The 19,201-nt window shown below is 43.3% G+C and overlaps 2 protein-coding genes across 2 annotated transcripts in view; one reads left to right on the top strand and one right to left on the bottom strand.

Annotated features, from left to right (window-relative positions):
• The window catches only part of MAIP1 (matrix AAA peptidase interacting protein 1), a 36,827-nt gene extending 34,460 nt beyond the window's left edge, over positions 1-2,367 (bottom strand). The window contains exon 1 of the mRNA XM_033944976.1: positions 2,258-2,367. Within this exon, the coding sequence (XP_033800867.1) occupies positions 2,258-2,314 (57 nt within the window). The 5' untranslated portion in view covers positions 2,315-2,367. The remainder of the gene's footprint in view (positions 1-2,257) is intronic.
• TYW5 (tRNA-yW synthesizing protein 5) overlaps positions 1,721-19,201 on the top strand; it is a 30,168-nt gene continuing 12,687 nt past the window's right edge. Inside the window, exons 1-4 of the mRNA XM_033944974.1 lie at positions 1,721-2,263; positions 8,303-8,457; positions 12,919-12,988; positions 17,355-17,399. Of these exons, the coding sequence (XP_033800865.1) occupies positions 1,976-2,263; positions 8,303-8,457; positions 12,919-12,988; positions 17,355-17,399 (558 nt within the window). The 5' untranslated portion in view covers positions 1,721-1,975. The remainder of the gene's footprint in view (positions 2,264-8,302; positions 8,458-12,918; positions 12,989-17,354; positions 17,400-19,201) is intronic.

The raw sequence follows: 19,201 nt of genomic DNA on the forward strand, positions 1-19,201 counted from the left end.
CCAGTGCAGGAGCGTCAGTCTTTTACTCAGAAAAGACCGCGGCTCTCAGCCGGAGACTCAAACACCGCCGTGGCAAGCTGTAAACTTAAGCCACGCTGTGACGTGCTCCGCCGAGCCAGAGAATACACCATTGCTGGTTTCGCCGGCCTCATGAAACTGGGAGGTAAAAACAGGGAGACCGAAGAAGGCGCAGAGAGAAAGAAAACCGCCAAAACCGACCACAAGAACGCCTCCGCGCGTCTGCCAGCGTCGGAGCACCCTTGCGATCCAACAGCCCACGGAAGAGGCACGGGTTCTTTACTCTATAGCACCCTGACCACAGCCGCGGCACCTGCTGAATGACGGGCAGCCTCAGCGAACCACGCTGCCAATGCGAGGACACCCCCCCTCCGTCCACACAGGAAACCACCAAGCGTCTCCCGTGCGCGGGAAGGCAACAGCTCCTCCAACCGAGCCCAAACTACAACGCGGGGGCTTAGTCCACTCACCTATGCCACAACAAGCAAAGTAGTTGCCAAAAATGAACCGCTCACTAAGCTTAGCAGCTGAGAATAGAGTAAACAACCGGCTAACCACGCGACTGTCCCCCGAAGCACCAAACGCCACCAACAACCAGAAAACATAACTTGCAATTGCAAAGTAAAAAAGGCATACTCACAACCTAGCTTACAAGGCTGTCAGACCCCGGCAGGAACAGGTTGAGCACAACTAAGAGTATCCAATCGTGGATAGCCACTGCAGTCTCGATTTTTTTTTTTTTCCAGGGAAAGAAGAAAACTAGAGACCCAGATAAACCCTCAATCATAGGAGGGAGGGTGAGGCAGGGACAAGGGGGGGCCCAAGTGTAACCTCTAAAGCCGGCACCGTTCAGCCGGACACCCCTGTCTCACTGAAGAGAAAGAATCTCAACAGGAGAAATAGAATCAATTGTAAGCTCACTGAAGAGAAAATCTCAACAGGATAAATTGAATTTCCAGCCATAGTCAGAATCCAGGAGCAATTGGAATAGCGACTTTCCCCTGCTGGGAGATAGAGCGTACTGATGAGACAGGAGAAGTGCCAGCCAATAAGAACACCTGTTAATCAGTTTCTCTATCTCCACCTGCTGGTAGATGTGAGCTATCCCATTGGTCTCTGGATTCATCTGCTGCTGTTGCTAGGGAATATATGATAGAGATGTTTAAATACCTATGTGGCATAAATGCACGCAAGTCAAATCTCTTTCATTTGAAAGGAAACTCTGGAATGAGGAAGCATAGGATGAAGGTGAAAGAGGATAGATTCAGAAGTAACCTCAGAAAATACTTTTTCACAGAAAGGGTAGCGATTGCTTGTAATGGCATACCTACAGTGGTAGTAGAGACATTGGGGGGGGGGGGGGGGGGGAATGAAAGGAAAGAGGAAGAATTGGGTTAGAGGAGAGGGAGAGATGATTGTTGTATATGAAAAAAATAAGACACCCCGGAAAATAAACCCTAGTGTGTTTTTTTGGACCCAAAATGAATATAAGTCACTGTCTTATTTTCAGGTATTTATTAGTTCTATAGCAATAGACAGTCTCTTCTCCGAAGAGCTTACAATCTAATTTAGACAGACATGACATCTCAGGGTTGGGGAGATTACGGTAGGGGAAATGATACAGCGGGTATAGGTATCTGACAGCAGTGAGTGAGCGTTAAAGAGATGAAAGCAGATCAACCCTTTTCAGACAAGTCAGGGGGAACCTTAAGAGGTTGGGGGATCGGGCCGAGGATCACCTGCTTCGCTCCCTCCGTGAACTCTTCGATACTGAACTCGCGGTCGAAGTAAGTCTTGATGAGGAAGTAATAGATGCGGGTGCGACACCAGATGAAGGGGTTCGGGATGCCCACCACCACCATCTTCCGGCCCGGAATACGATGCCTCCCGCCCTCCGAGCTGTAGAAACGGGCTTTCGGCGGGCGGCACCGAGCGGGAGCGGCGGCCAATCCCGGGCATGACTGAGGCCGGGGCGTCGGAGACCGACCCGGGCCCGAGGGGGGCCAGCCGGACAGCAAACAACGGCAAGCCACCGCCACCGAGGGCCTGTAACGGCCCATGGACAGCGCCATCTTGTCGCCCTTTCACCTCCCCACCCCTCCTGCAGTGGAGCTCGGGGGTAAAAGCTCCGGCTAGAAACGGAGAGCCCAAGGCCGGTGCCATGGCTGGGGCTTCGCGGAGGATCCCGGTGCCTGAGCACTGCGGGCTGGATCGCCACACCTTTCTGCAGCTCGTTTACCCGCTGGTGAGAGTCTCGGGCTAAATAAACGAAACTAGAACCAAACAGCAGCTCCATGTGGTCGGTGCACTAGGGTTAGCCCCGGTTTTGCCAGAGTGCAGATGAGAAGCAGGTCTGATCGATCTATCTTCCAGCATAACTTTGAAACGCATGGATAGATTTCAACCAAACTTGGTATACATAACCTGACCATTATTTTTCCCCTCAAAACGGGACAGGACCCCCGGATCCCATTAAATATAGTGCAAAATATAGACAGCAGATATAAATTCTCAAAAGTGACACATTTTGATCACTAAATTTAAAATAAAATCATTTTTCCTACCTTTGTTATCTTGTGATTTCATGAGTCTCTGGTTGCACTTCCTTTTGATTGTGCATCCTCTCTTCCCCCCCCCCTTTTGATTGTGCATCCTCTCTGCTCCCCCCTACCCCCCCAGCCAGCCTGCTTCCCCAATGCAGCCTGCTTCCCCTTCCTCTCTGACAAGCCAAGCCACCCTGCTTCCCCGACGCACCCTAGCCAAGCCACCTTGCTTCCCCTGCCCCCCACAACCCAAGCCACCCTGCTTCCCTGACCCAGCAACATCAAGGTGCGTGCAGCGACTGCACTGCACAAGCGCCAAGCCTACAAGTCTTCTCTCCCCGCCCCCTTCCCCCCCGGGGTCAATTCTGACATCGGGAAGAAGGCTTCTGGGCATCAAGCAGCGGCGGACTGGGGGTGGTGGTTTGAATCGGCGCTGGAGGTAGGCTGGTAGGCAGCGGTGGATTGGAGGGGGGGGGGTTGAATCGGGCGTTGGCGGGAGACTAGACTAGCTTTGGCGTAGCAGGGAAGGAGGGGAAGCTTTACTAGTCCCGTTGTCCCCGTGCACAGCTTCGAGACTCTGTCCCTGAAAACGGGACATTTTGGCGCCCTAAAGCTTTGTCTGGGGACAACGGGACAGGGGATCTAAAAACGGGATGGTCCCATTCAAAATGGGACATATGGTCACCTTAGGTATACATATCACTTACTATCTGGGGAAAAATACTGTGGGGGGTGGGAAGGTGCCATGTAAAAATTTTCAAAAACAACAGATATTACTGTCTAACCCAGTGGTCCGCAAACTTTCTCGAGGCGCAGCACACTAAAGGTAGTGGCTGTGGCTCGAGGCATATGTGATATCATCATGTCGATGTCTGCGTGTGTGTGAAGACCCTCCAGGCGGGCCCTGAGACACCAGTGGGCGGTGCCAGAAGGGAAGAGGGCCAGAGAGAAGGATAGGTGCTGGCGCCCACTGATTGCCTATAGGACGTGCCTCTCACCACGAGAAGCATGTCCTGTAGGCAGTCAGCTGGCGCCTCTCCTCCCCAGTGTACCGTGGCACACCTGAAATCTCAGGAGGTACACAGTTTGAGATACACTGGTCTAACCCATAGTTTTTGCAGCATAACTCTGAAATGCATGGAGAGATTTCAACCAGACTTGGTATACATATGATTTACTATCTGGGGAAAAAAATACTGTGGGGTGGGGAAGGGGTTGACATGTAAAAATTATCGAAAGCGACAGATATTAGCGTCTAATCCATAGTTTTTGGGCTCGCTGAGATGAATACTGACACTCTCGATGCCTTTAAGTCAAGTTCAACCCCCATAGAGAGGGCCATTTTTGCTGCTAAAAATTAAGATGTCCACAATTCCTTTTCCTGTCTAATAAAAGATTGGGATAAATAAATATTTGGGCAATGCCAGGTGATCGGCTAGTAAGAAAATAATATATGCTGTGCTGGGTCAGATCAAGGATCTACCTATTAAGCCCAGCATGCTGCATTCTGCCTCTGTGTGCTGGCAGGACTAACTCAGCAAACCTTTAGTTACACCTTCCCGTCCTCATTGCCACCAAGGGCCTGGTCAAAGCCTTTTCTCTTCCCTATCCCCTCCAGATGACACCTGTATGGCAATCAGTAAGTTTATTAAAAAAACTCAGCGTGACTGGAATGGGGCCTTGAGCAGTGTTGCCAGATACTTTTTTATAATCCCACCCAATTACCTTAAAAAAACCCAACCCAATGTACAAAAGGGTGCTGAAAAGTTTTCAGCCCAACTAACTTCAGTTGGGACAGTCTCCATCGAGGGCTATACTTGTACTTAGTCCAGTGACTTTCCACTAGGGCTCAGATTGGTGGGCCTACTGGACCACCATGCAATTTAGTTTTGGAGGGGTTCACTGGATCAGCAGGAATTTTGGGAGGACTGGGAGGGTAGAGGGAGTCAGGAGAGATCCGCTGAACATGTCCCAGAAGCGTTCTGAGCCTTTTACTGACCAATGCTCAACACTAACTGCGTGCATATAATTTGCATGCTATTAGTGTTGATCTTTGGTTGCAAAATTAGTAAACACTTAAGTTTTGTGCATTTCCCCCTAAAGCCTTCTGAGAGCTGCAGAGCTGCTGTTAGGTTTTGGTGGGTAGGGTAGAGAGTTTCCCTGTACTCTTGTTCTATTGCTAATAAGTTGACTGTAATGTTAGAAAGCTTTCCATGCACAATAAAGCAATGGCAGAGAGCCTGTGTGTACTGGAAGCATTAGGCCCATAGTTTCTACCTGGAAGCTGAAAACAACGCATTTTCTTTAGAGGTAGCTTTGTTCAGGAACTCAGCTCTTGCCCCTGATGTCTCTTCAGGCCTTATAGTAACAAATGAAATCCTGCCCCTTCCCCCCCTGCCGCTCCACTCACCCGAAGTCATTGTCCATGTACTTGAAGAAGAACTTGTAGTTAGGTTTGTTCAGAAGTGCTTTAAAGTGGGCCAGGGTGACCCTCTCGGTGGCCATGAGCAGCTTCTCCAGGTAGGGCCTCACCTGCTCATCCAGGTGGTAAATTATCTTCGTCTCCCCCATCGTTGCTCAGTCACCAATGATACCCCACAGGGACCCAAACAAAAGGCAACCCCGGGGTCCCCTTTTATCCCTTGGTCTTCTAGCAGTCCAACTTATTCTCTTCCCGGCTTCTTGCTTCTAATATACCTAAAAATGTTTTTACTGTGTAGTTTTGCTTCCACTGCATCTTCTTTTCAAGGTCTCTCTGCCTTCCTTATCAGCACCTTGCATTTGACTTGCTATTCCTTGTCCTGTTTAGTATTATTTTCAGTTGGATCTTTTTCCGCTTTCTGAAGGATTCTCTTTTAGCTCTAATAGCTTCCTTCACATCATTCATTAATCACTCCAGCTCCCTTTTTAATACATGGAATATATCTGGTCTGGGTTTCCAGGATGGTATTTTGAATAACCTCCTCACCTGATGTAAATTTTTGACCTTTTTTAAAGTCGCGGTAAATGCTGTTGCATTGAATTTCCTGTGTGAACTTATTCCAGGGATTATATCAAATCTGATCATGTTATGATCATTATCAAGCGGCCCCAGCACCATTACCTCCTGCATCAATTCATGCGCACCACTAAGAACTAGGTCTAGAATTGCTTCGCCTATTTTTGGTTCCTGAACCAGCTGCTCCATAAAGTAGTACTTGATTTCATCAAGTAAATTTATCTCCCTAGCATGCCATGATGCTAAATGTACCTAGTCATTATTGGGGTAGCTGAAATCACCCATTATTATTGTGTTACACAGTTTGATAGCCTTCCTAATTTCTGAAAACATTTCGGCAGCTGTCTGTTCATCCTGGTCAAGTGGACAGTAGTACACTTCTATCACTATCCTTTTCCCCTTTACATGTGGAATTTCTACCCATATGGATAATCATAATTGCACCCATAATCTTTGTGGCCTGTTGGAGCCAGTGATGATAAATTGTTCTTCTTGCCCAAATTCCTGTCCTGTGCCATACGTCCCACACTTTGGATGTCCAGTCCACTCCCAGATATCATACTACTATTTATTATTTCTATAGTACTACCAGTCGCACGCAGCACTGTGCATTAAACACAGAAGAAACAGTCCCTGCTCAAAAGAGCTTATAGTTTAATTATGACAAACAGGACAAAAAAGGGTGAATCTATACACGCTGCTAAGGTAGGGAATTACAAAAGGAATGATGAGGCGAATAGGATAGGGGACTAGAGGGAATGACAGACAGATATGGGTGCTTTACAAGTGGTTTGGGTTAGGACTTAAATGCAGCTTCAAAAAAGTGGGCTTTCAGCATGGATTTGAATAACTGCCAGAGATGGAGCCCGATGTACCGAGTCAGTCATCCAGACATCTTTTTTATCTTCCTCTTTTTCCCACTCCTTCAGCTCTTCCAAGCATCATAGTTTTTATCAATTTGTTATCTTCCATTCTACATGTGCCCCTGTATCCCTTTGTATCCCCTACAGACAGCCCATACAGTCATGTACCAGGGCTCCTTCCAGAATCCTGACAAATCTAAATCCTAATCTCTCCCCAATCCACAAAAGCTATGAACAGCGTCAATTGCCAATTTCCTTGCTTTGATCTTGTCCACAACTGTTATTTTCCTGCACAAAATCTCTCTGATCTCCCTGTTTGTCATATCCCTCCAACTTAATCTTATTTGCCTGTAACACTTCATATCAAATGCATTCAACTTTGCAATGTCTTTTTTTTTTTCATAAGGGTACAAGACTCGCATGTGTCCATTAGGCTATTGTGCTTAATATTTTAGCTCTTCCATATTATGGTCAGCTCATGAAAGCATTAATCACTATACCAAGTCTCCTTTGTATTTCCTTGCTACAGTTGAAATCTTTGATCATCATACTTCCCAGGTATACAAATTGCAGAATATAGTAGCAAAACTCAATCCTATTAGGGCCCTCAACCTGCAGCAATATTTCTTTTTGTGTGTATGTGTGTTGCCTCTGACTTGAAGGGGATGGAAACTGGGTAGTTTGAATAGAGTTCTATCCAAACATCCCATTGGTTTGTATACCAATTGTGATGATACATTAACTGTGACATCTAATGGTTTAATATATTTCAAAAGATCAATTACTATCCTGAGGTAATGGATATTGCAATGCTTCTCAATCATTACGAGGTCATACAGAACAGAACTAGTAGTCACTAGTAGAGAATGACACAGGGACAAATTTTTCCCGCAAGTTCTTTTTCTGTCTCTGCCCCATTCCCGCAAGCTCTGTCCTCATCTACACAAGCCTCAAACACTTTAAAATCATAAGTGTTCAAGGCTAGTGTGGTTAAGGCAGAGCTTACAGGAATGGGATAGGGACAGTGACAAAACTTGTGGGGACGGCGACAAACTTGTCCCCATGTCATTCTTTAGTCACCAGCTGTCACTATACATAGCAACCATTATGAAAGTTACAAGTTCAGTCACTAGCTTTCACAGTAGAGTTTACAACAAAGAAAAGAAAATGCACATCTACTTCCTCAGCACAGAAGAGGTGGGGGTGGCATGGTGTACCTCATGGAGTCAGCTGGAGCATTAGATTGTTGAGGGTTAAAGAGGTACTCAAGAAAGCGAGGGACATTGTGGAGAGACTAAATTAAGTCTGCTTTGGTCTTTATGGAGGAAATTATAAGGAAGATACCCATCCCAGAAATGGTATTAAATGGTGACAATTCAGAGGAACTAAAACAAATCTCACTGAACCTGACGTAATGGAGCAAACTGACAAATTAAGAGTAGCAAATCAACTGAACCAGGTGGCATATAAACCAGAGCATGGAAAGAACTGAAATTGAAATTGTGTACTATTAGTAATGTCAACCTATCAGTAAAATCGGCTATGATACCTGAAAATTGAAGGGTGACTAATATAACCTTTTTTATAAATTGCTCCAGAGGTGATCTGAGAAACTTGGTTTGATGAGGCAAAGCCAGTATGGATTTAGCCAAGGGAAATCTTGCTTTACTCATCTTCTAAATGTTTTGAAGGTGTGAATAAACAGAAGTCCTTTTAGACATTGACTTGAGTACTGTTATGTAACACCACTGAAATTGTAGGGATTTTATTTTCAAATGGCAGTGTGCACCACATTAGGGAAACAGTGTATATCCATTTCCAAATTGTTGTCTGCCTCTTTCCCCTTGCTTGCCTTGACGCTAATTATGTTCGCTTTACAGAGGAGGCCAGTGGTAATCAAGGGACTTGACTTGGGGCCCTGCACTACCAAGTGGTCAGTGGATTATATATGTAAGGCTGGAGGAAATAAGGAAGTGAAGATTCATGTCTCCCCAGTTGCCCAGATGGACTTCCTCAACAAGAATTTTCTTTACAGGTATTTATTACATCAAGACTCACCTGTTTCTAAATTTGGGTACTGATATCTTCCAGAAATTGATCCTACATGTTTGTTTTGTTCATTTGAACTAGAAGTGCTGTTGTATAAGGAAAACAGACTGGCTTTAATGTTTCATGCCTTGGCATGATTTTCAGATCAGACCTTTCTCTAATAGAAAAAGAATTTTACTCCAATACAACTACAAGCATTGAATAGTTCAGACATAACTTTAATAATTTTCTGATTCCTAATAAGTTTAGCATTAGCTTGTATATAAAATTTAGAGGACATACTATGCCAGCCGTAGTCTTTGCATACATGATATTATGCAAACCTTAATCTCTATCCTACTTGTACTCATTAATGTTTCCACTGCATAACCTCTGACTAGGCAATGAAAATGTGAACAAATAACCAAAGTGCAGTCAAAGTGCCACCTATCTGGCTGATATCTTCTGCTCCCTGGATTGGCCAAGGCTGTGGAAGCACTGTTCATATCTTTTGTGGATTGGGGGAGATTAGGATTCAGAGTCGTCATCGTGTAATGGTGACAACTACTGGTGGGATTTAGAGCCCATAATTGCAGGATTCTGGAAGGAGCCCTGATTCTTTACTTTATGGTCGGTCTGTAGGGGATACAAAGGCATGTACGGAGACACACACTGCAGGTCCTCACTTGCATAGGTCTGTAATGACTGAAATGTGGGACCATGTACAGAAAGCACGGTTGCTTAGTGGTGGGGCCGGCCTTGTATGGCTGTTGTTGCAATGACTGGACTAAAGATAGCAGGGAGAGGTTAAAAGATGGAGGGAAAAATTCCTAGCTAGTTGTGAATGAAGGGTAATAGCACCAGATCCAAGGCTGGGTTTTGAATGAACTAAAGTCCAAAGAAGCAGGAGGAAACTGCTGGCTCAAAAAAGTATCATCCTCCTATGCTGTGCATTACCTTATGGAAAGCAATGCTAGGCTGTGTGGGGAAAGCTGAGTTCTGCAAATTTCCACTAAATAGACAGTGGTACAGTTGCTGTTTAGTTGGTAAAGGGACAGAAAAAATAACAATACCATGAGCTGGTGTCCCAAATGATTCTAGACTGGGTCAGTAGAAGTCATGTTTTGCAAAGCAGTAGAGCTTGGATGCAGGCCAGACACAGCTCATGCTGTACAGATCTTTCCTCTGAGGCTACTCTGATCCTGGGGCATCACTTTACTTTCAGTGTTGAGCAGTAAATGGCTCTCTTGTAACTGGCAGATGCTTCAAAAACAGAGTACATTCATTGATGTTCAGTCATGCACATAAACAAAAAAATCCACAGCAACAATGGGTGTTTGTGGGAAAGGGAGGGTGGGTTCAATCTGAAATTAATGGTCTTTGTTTTCAGGAATGTTTATAAAAACTAACAAAGAAGCATAGGTGTAAGGATCTGACACACTGTCTTCCTGCCAATGTAAAGTTTAATAAAATCAAATCTTCTTTTAATCCAGTGTAAATTTAAATAATTTTTATTGAAGGTGGCAAAGAGAGCACATACACAAAATGTATCAATACAAGTCCTCCTCCCCAAATGGGAGGGAAAACATAGCAGTTCAACTAGACAAAATTTAAAAAAAAAAAAAAAAAGCTGGCTCCCTGCACACCCAAATTTTTCATAGAAACAACCAAACATGCTAGCCCTGTACAAACCAAACCCCACTCTGCCTAAAGGCATAGCCAACAGCCACCCTGCACATGCTCCCCCCAAACCACCTCATACCAATTAGCACTCACACATACACATGACCCCCCCTCCACACACCTATTTACTATACAAAGATTGCAGCATCAGTGGGGGCCTCTAATCCATCCCCCTCACTCCAAAGTTTGGCAATCTAAGAAGTGAGACCACAAGGCTAGCTAACTTCTCTTATCAGGTTGTAGTGATGCTCAGTATGTTCGAATCTCAAAACTAGCCAGCTCCCTCATACGCAACACCCAGTGACTGAGGGGTGGAGGGTCCTCAGAAATCCAATATGTCAAAGGCAACTTTGTTAGCAGAACTATAGAATTATATAGAAACCATCACTGGGGCTCAGAAAGGTCCTGAGCAATTAAGGATCCCTGAAGTTCCAAGAGTAAGACTCCATACTCCCAGTCCACCTCAGTGTAAATTTTAATCAGATCACAAAGGATAAAAGGTAAAGAGTCATGGACCCTTTCTGTGGGTACATTCAAAGCAGTTTTCGTTTACTATATGCAGATACTTCTTTTTTTCTGTCCCTAGGGGGCTTACAATCTCTTAAGTGCCACTCATCTGTAAGCAGAAACCCCCCAGGATTACATTACATTAATGACTTCTATTCCGCCAGTACCTTGCAGTTCTGGGTGGATTACAAAAGAAACAGCTGGACATTTCCATGAGAATTACAATAAGATTTAGAGAATTACAATTTAGGGTTTAGGATACAGAAAAGATGAATTGGCTATTCCAGTAGATTTACAATTTGGGGAGCTGCATAAATAGGACATAGTTAAATCCAGTAAATATACAATTTGGGAAGTAGTTGACATGCTTGAGGCTTTGAAGAGAAAGAATAACTGGAGAAGAGGAGAGGATTGGAGGTGAATTACACGGATCTGTGCTAGATTTATATATTTAACTAAAACACTTACATCCCACTTTTCAATTTTGCAGAAATGTTCTAAAGCAGTGTACATCACTAGGAACACTTAGCAAACTAAAATTAAGTCTTAAGATAAACCCCACAAAAAGTCAATAATCACACTCTCCCAGTTACTTCTGTTGACCACAGAGTGACAAAACCCAACATACATCAACAACAGAGATATCCTCCCTTTACCTGCACAAGTTGTTTAGGAAAGAACTAGGTTTTTAATTTTTCCAGAACATTCTCTAATCTGTTCTAACCTTTAGCTCTTTCAGAAGTTGATTCCACAATTCAGGAACAGGACAGAGTTCTAAACCTTAGCCGCCTCATTCACTATTAAAAGTTCTGCGCACAACTCGGAAAGTGTGATTCTATAAAAAGTATGTACCAGTTGCAGTCTGACCAGGGGCAGATCATGGGCATTCTTAAAAATTATACAAATTGTTATAGAATATATCTGATGCAGGCACAACTTAGGCACAGGCTTTTAGCTGGCCTAAATGTGTGTGCCTAACTTATGTGACACACGATTCTATAAAAGGTACACATAAACCTTGTAGAATTGCTCTAAGCACTATTCTAATCATAGAAACATAGAAAAGTGACGGCAGAAAAGGGCCAAGGCCCATCAAGTCTGCCCACTCCATTGACCCACCCACCATCCTAACTACCCTGTGAGAGATCACACTCTGATGTCCCATTCCCTCTTAGAGATCCAACATGGGCATCCCATCTGTTCTTAAAATCTGGCACGCTACTGGCCTCGATAACCTGTGCTGGAAGCTCATTCCAATTACCAACCACTCTTTCGGTGAAGAAGTACTTTCTGGTATCGCCATGAAACTTCCCGCCCTTTATTTTCAGCGGGTGCCCTCTTGTGGCCGAAGGTCCTCTCAGAAAGAAAATATCATCTTCTATTTCAGTACGACCAATGATATACTTAAACGTCTCAATCATGTCTCCCCTCTCCCTATATTCTATTTTTTTTTTAGGTGCTATATATAGAATATGGCCCTTCATTCATAATTCTGTATACCAGAGTTTTCACCTGTCAGGGCTTCTTTAGAGTTTTAGTCTTTAAATCCATAATAATTGCTTCCAATTAAAGCAAACATGCCAAGTAAAGTGTTGTGGGCTGATATTATAATCACAGTCCATAAAGGGTATGAAAAAAAAAAGAAAAAATCTTCACTACATCCATGTCTGCAACATGATCACTTTAAACGTGACAGACATGGGACAAACGTGATCTTAAAAATATCAGAAACCACCAAGCAGGTCAGTTGGTGTAAATGGTCCAATCTGAGCTCACCAAAAATAGCTAATTCAGAGCCTACCAAAAAACCCAATGCTATTCACCCATTCCAGCCAGTCAGGAATTGCCTATCCCTGCCCTAAACTAACATGCATTACACTAAAATAAAGTCCCATTTTGTTGTTTTAATGTGTATTAAAGTGTACGCAGTGTTCTCTTATTGTACGTTTAATAACCCCCATAACTGGGCACTGAGATCTTTTCCTCTCTTCCTCAACAAGGAGCATATTAAGGAGTTAGTTTAAGAATGGAGCTTTTATCATTTTGATTATGCCACTGCCCTCTTATTTTGCAGTGTGGTATTAAAGCTCACAAACAGACCATTAGAGAAGTTTAAATGGGGGGGGGGAGAGGGAGGGGTAGGGGGCTTCACAAGTGCTCAGTCCACAGTATGAAATGTATCATGCTCTAAACACCTAAGAACACCAAGCTTCCTGGATTAGTATCAATTCATTTTGCATTTTGCCTTCCCTCATAGAACAGCTTTCCTATGTTTCAGATCCTTGCCTTTTGATGCATTCGTACAGCGAGCTACAGAAGAAAAACACAAAGAGTACTTTATTTCTGAGGTAAATTCCCTTACAGTATTTCTTGTGGTCGTACAGTAGAAAAATAGAGGAGCTGGAATCAGAGATTTAATGTACTGACTCCACAGCCCTGTTTATAACATTTATGGAATGTGCTGTCTTCATCTGCATCATCCTTTAGATCAGTGGTTCCCAACCCTGTCCTGGAGGACCAGCAGGCCATTCGGGTTTTCAGGCTAACCCTAATGAATTTGCATGGAGCAAATTTGCACGCCTGTCACTTCCATTATATGCAAATCTCTCTCATGCAAATTCGTTAGGGCTAGCCTGAAAACCCGATTGGCCTTCTGGTCCTCCAGGAGAGGGTTGGGAACCACTGCTTTAGATCAGGGGTGACAAAGTCCCTCGAGGGCCACAATCCAGTCAGGTTTTCAGGATTTCCCCAATGAATATGCATGAGATCTATTTGCATGCACTGCTTTCATTGTAGGCTAATATATCTCATGCATATTCATTGGGGTAATCCTGAAAACCCGACTGGATTGTGTCTCTCGGACCAACATTTGACACCCCTGCCTAGAGAGTAAAAGATAATCATTCTGTGAACGTGTACTATGTGAACAAGACAAATGAGCTTTTGGGTTTCTGTCAAGTACTGGATTGGCCACTGTTTGAAACAGGATACTGGGCTACGTGGACTGTTGATTTGACCCAGTAGGACTATTCTTATGTATTTTATGAGTGAAATCTCACTCCTCTGGATGAAGAACTCTCCAGATATCCAGCAAATCCAAAGTCTCACACGATACTTTACTCTCATTTTATTGATCTTGTCAATAGAGTGAGCATTAGATTTATCTAAATTCGGGTCAGACTCTTTTGAAGTCTTTTGATTTGGTTAAGTTGCTTTTTGCCTGTATTACGATATATCACGGATTGACTACTGTAATGCTTTGTTTCAGGGTTTGCCATATAAGAGTTTGAAATGTTTGCCATGGGTTCAGAATGCTGCAGCCTAGGAAAGCTGTTTTGTCCCTGCATTGTTGCATGGCATCGCATATCCGTATGCCTCTGGCATTCCTACTTGTATATCTGATCAGTCCTGCTATCTATGTAAAACACCTGTTACATATGAGAAATAATGTGTTCCATAGAGAATGCAGAGGCATTCCGGGGGTGGGGTATTTTGAGCAGAGCAGGGGTGAAATTATGATGTTCACACATAACATATACCTGAACAACTGCAATGGCTTTACCCATTTCAGATGCTTCCGTTGTACCTTTCAAGAGCTGATGAGTGGAGATTGTCCAGGCTGCTGTGGCCTTATCTTTGGAAAGACAAGAGGGCTCACCTCTCCTTAAAATAGATTTGGTTTCTCCTGGATAAGGGGGGGCATGAGCATAGTGAACTTGAGATATTTGTTAAGAGGCTGTGGTATGCGGCACATCAATAATTTGATTTCGGGGTACTCAGGATTTTACTTGCACCACTGTAGAACTATCCTTGATGCATCCTGAACATTTTAATGCCTACCTACACTCCATGGACTCGCTGGAACCTAGCTGAGGCCCCACCTGTGTCCTTTTTCAACCCCTGAAATGGGTGTGGAGGTGAGTCTGTCATTTCCATGGCATTCCCTCTAACTCTACTCCCTTCTTGCCGATCAGGGTAATGGAAAGTTTAAGCCTGGTTGTGAAAGGGCCGCGTTTTCCCACTGGACTAAGAAGGGCATTGACTACCTGTTTCACCTGTTGAGTGAGGATGACTCTGAACTCTTTTGAGACACTAAAGAGAGAATTTAATTTGGCCTCCAGGAACTATTTTGCCTATTTGCAACTGAGACACTATATCGTTTCTCTTCCAAGGACATTCATGACAACTGAAGTGCAAGAGCTTTTGTCATCGGTGTTTTACCTTTGGCTCGCAGGGCCATGTCCCGCTGAAATTTTATCATATGCATCTGAAAGAGCACTCTCCTATGGCGGATCTGGCTCTTATATCCCTCAAATGAGCCAGAGATTTGTCCATACCTCTCCCGGAGGATATGCTTTCTCAAGCAATCATCAAATTAAAATATCTCAGATTCAACATGACTTTATGGGTCTTTGACATTTTGTCATGTGGATTAATTGACTGTATTTTCAATAAAGACCTGCATCTTGGACATCGTCATCTCCATAGTGTTTTTGTTCCTGTCTTGATTGACCTTCGGGTCTGTGGAGTATTAAGGGTCAATTTTTGTTTGTTGTTTATGGGAGTTACAATATAAAATCATTTGGAGACTATGTTTCCCCCAATAAAGCTTTTCATTTCCATGTAGTCACTACGGCCACCTGTCCAAAGTGTGGCTACCCAGAAGCATCCCTAGGCCACGTGCTTTGGATGTGTAGCAAGATTGCCTTATTTTGGAAGAAGGTTTTAGAATTTGTTTCAAACATATGGCAGACCTCTGTTACATCTTCAGTCTCCATCCTATTTGGGATTTTACCTAGACCTCATCCTAGGAAAATAGGCCTGATGCAATTTCTTCAATGGACTGTACTCGTGGCTCTCCGCAGCATCTTGCAGCAATGGATCCATCCTGAGCCCTCTAAAGAACAGTTATGGTGTTCTTATCTAATTCAGTTTGTGATGATGGAGTGCTTTAACAGGGACAGAAATTCCAAGCGGTCTGGAAACCCTTTTGGTTCACTTTGTCACCTTTGGCTCGAAGTCAGATCCTTAATAAGTAGTTGCTTAGTGGTGCACAGGGACGAGGAGTGTCTGTAGCGCATGGGTTGGGGAGGGTTTCTGGTTGGGAGGATGGATGGGTTTTCTAGGATTCTACTTAAAAACTGTATTTGTTGAACCATGTTTCTATAGCAGAATTGTCTATACTGTTGTATTCTTTGATTTGTTCAACAATAAAAAGATTTAAATATAAATGTACTTGAATATGCCTCAGGGCAGGTGCAAATTTGTGCATTACTGGGGATAGTTCTGGAACGCATTTGACAAAGGTACTCAGGTGCCTGTGTTGCCCTTATAAAATTGCTGCATTTTGGAAATGCTTTATAAATTCTGTTATAAAATGATCTCTTACTTTCTTTTTAAGCATAATTGACATTATCTGTAGTCTTGGAAGCTCATGTAGTACACCATATTTTCTGTTGTAAATACACACGTGCACACCTGCCTTCACAAAGCTCTTTCACCCTGCAGAAACTGAAAGTGATGAAATGAGTTTGTTGTTTTCTCTCCTCCCACAATCCTGCCCGTTGCGTGCTGCTTTCTGAGCAGGATGGCGACTGACCATTTTCGTGAGATAGTGAGGCAGAGAAGGATTTGGTGAGGATTTACTGTAGCAGGCCTGGTCTCTGTGGTGGGGAGGGGTCTGAAGCTTTACTAGGAACCTTCTCAAAGGCCCATTTCCTCCCTACTTTTTCATTCATCCTGTTGTAACTAAAGCTGGTACCTAGAGGTCCATCAATTCTGCAATGATATTGCCCTGATTCTAGTGCATGAGTGATGTGCTGCAGCACAACCAGCTCCAACCACAAGTATTTGAGTGTGAGAAGTGATTTTGTGATGCAAAATGAGTCTGAAAGTCATAGAGCAGCAGGTACACAGAGGCAAAAGTCTCACAGCTACCAAGGGAGCTCTAGCATACTTTATTCCTGAGTAGGCAAACTTAATAGTGACTGTTTCTTCTTGGAGCTCTAAAAAGTTTTTACTTATGGGCATACTATGGGCAATTATATATAGTAATCTCTAAGGGCTCCTTTTACTAGCTAGCCGGGACCACCTCCTTTTGAGCAGGCGGTAGATTTTCAGCTAGCACACGCTAATCCGGTGCATGTGCTTAAACCGCTAGCGCACCTTTGTAAAAGGAGCCCTAAGGTGCGCTAGCGTTTTTAGCGCATGCTGCATTGCCCCGCGTGCTAGATGCTAATGCCAGCATTGAGCTGGTGTTAGTTCTGTGGGGTTAGCGCATGCTATAAACGCTAGCATACCTTAGGAAATGGAGCCCTAAGTGTTATTAAATTAGCGGCCTAAGGAATAAGTAGTACCTACTCAAAATACAATCAAATGCATCAAACTCTATATACCTCTAACAGACTAAAATGAATCTGTATGTTTGCTATGAATCAAATATGTCATCTTACCACGAACAGCTTAAATCTCTAGGCAGAACAGCTTGGGTTTCTCTCCTTTGGTCCCCTGGTATCAGTAAAATGTCTGTTCTTAGTTACCTGCCTTCAAGCAACCAGCGGGCAGCAATGGTAGAAAGGGCACACCACTCACTTACAAGCTTTAATAGCAGTTTGGTGCATAAATTTTTGATCAGCCTTTAATTGGTCTGCTGAGATAGGATTAAGAATATATATTTTTAATGCTAATGGTGTTTATTTTTCCTGTCTATTAAAGGAAGAAAAATATTACTTGCGCTCACTAGGGGAAGATGCACGAAAGGTAGTTATTTGAAGTTCAAACCCGGACTCTATGCGAATGTGTTTGCATCTTGTGTTTGTGTATTCTAACATCCAGACATGACATAAAAAATAGCATGGACTTTGGAGGAAGATCAGGAGCCCGGGCTTCACTACTATACTCACTATGTTTTGGATCTATATCCTGATGTACATTTGCAGTCATTGGCGAGCTTGGGGAGTAGACTTAAAAATTACTTTGTCCCTCTCCTATTGTTTTCCATTGATCAGCGGAAGATAAGTGGAAAAGTTTTTTCTTCTATCTTTTGTTTTCGCTAGCAAATAACACAGCATAAAGCTTTTATTTTCATTGAAGGTTTTTTGCCAATGAGGTGACCGCTCAACCACCTTTAGCAAACCACTTCGGTGGAGGTGGGAGGACCTTTATCTGAGGCTTTTTCCTTCAGTTTGAATTAGTTATTAGCCTATGCTGTTCTTACATCACACCATTGGACATTTCAGCATCAATTGAAATTGAAAGTGCACTGGCTGCCTGTGGAAGCAAGGGTCATTTTTAAGTTTGCTTGCCTCTGCTTCAAAACCATGACAGGTTCATCCCCATCCTATCTGTCTCAACAGTTCGAATTCCCAGGCACAACTAATACACGCAGTACTTACTTGTTCGCTTTTCCATCCCTAAAGGGCTGCACCTACAAGAGATACCTTGATAGAACACTATCATTCAAAGCAGACAATGCTTAACCAACTTCATCTCAAATGTACTTTCGTACCAAACGTTTAGAAAGTCAATAAAAACTTATCTCTTTGACAGATTTCTCTGACCCCACTTCAACCTGATGTACTTCCAAAACACTTCCAGATAAACCTGACTAAACTTAGCATGCCAATGTAATTTCAAAAGTTCTCTGTAAAGTCGCTGTCTGTATAAAGTCTCTTCCTTTGTAAACCGCTTAGAACTGTTTGTGGTATGGCGGTATATAAAAATAAAGGATCCCCTCTATCCCCGACTCTCTTCAATCTCTATACAGCCTCCCTCAGCTCTCACCTGGACAAACAAGGCATAACCTCCTACAGCTATGCCGATGACATTACCATTCTCATGCCCTTCGATCAACCTGAACTCTCCATGACGAACACAATATACCAAACACTAAAATCAATAGCAACCTGGATGAAAGATCACAAACTGAAATTGAACCCAGATAAAACGAAATTCATCCTCCTAGAAAACAACAAAATACCAACCATAACCAACATTGAAATCAACGCAATCAACTACCCCATACAAACCACCCTAAAACTGCTAGGAATAACTATCGACAGATGCTGCACCATGCAACCGCAAATCAATAAAACAATACAAAAGTAATTCTTAGTCATGAGAAACTTAAAGACAAGTTCAGAAATTCTTCGAGAAAACTCAATTCCAGCTCATAGTTCAGTTCTTAATACTAGGCCTACTTGACTACTGTAATATCCTCTACCTCCCATGCCCTACAACCATAACAAAACAACTACAAACTATCCAAAACACAGCACTAAGACTCATCTACTCATTAAAGAAACATGATCATATTACAGAAGCATATCTCCAATCGCACTGGCTTCCAATCCCAGCAAGAATACAATTTAAATTCTACTGCCTACTATTTAAGACTTTATACGGAGACAGTCCAAACTACCTGAATAACCGCCTCATCCACAACACCGCAACCAGACATAGGAAAACTCACACCCCATTCTCATACCCCCCAATTAAGGAGGTCAAACGGAAAAAACTATATGATGGCCTCCTGGCCACTCAAGCAGCCAAACTAGACAACC

This window comes from Geotrypetes seraphini, chromosome 5 (genome assembly GCF_902459505.1).
Source record: "Geotrypetes seraphini chromosome 5, aGeoSer1.1, whole genome shotgun sequence".
NCBI classification, from domain to species: Eukaryota; Metazoa; Chordata; class Amphibia; order Gymnophiona; family Dermophiidae; genus Geotrypetes; species Geotrypetes seraphini.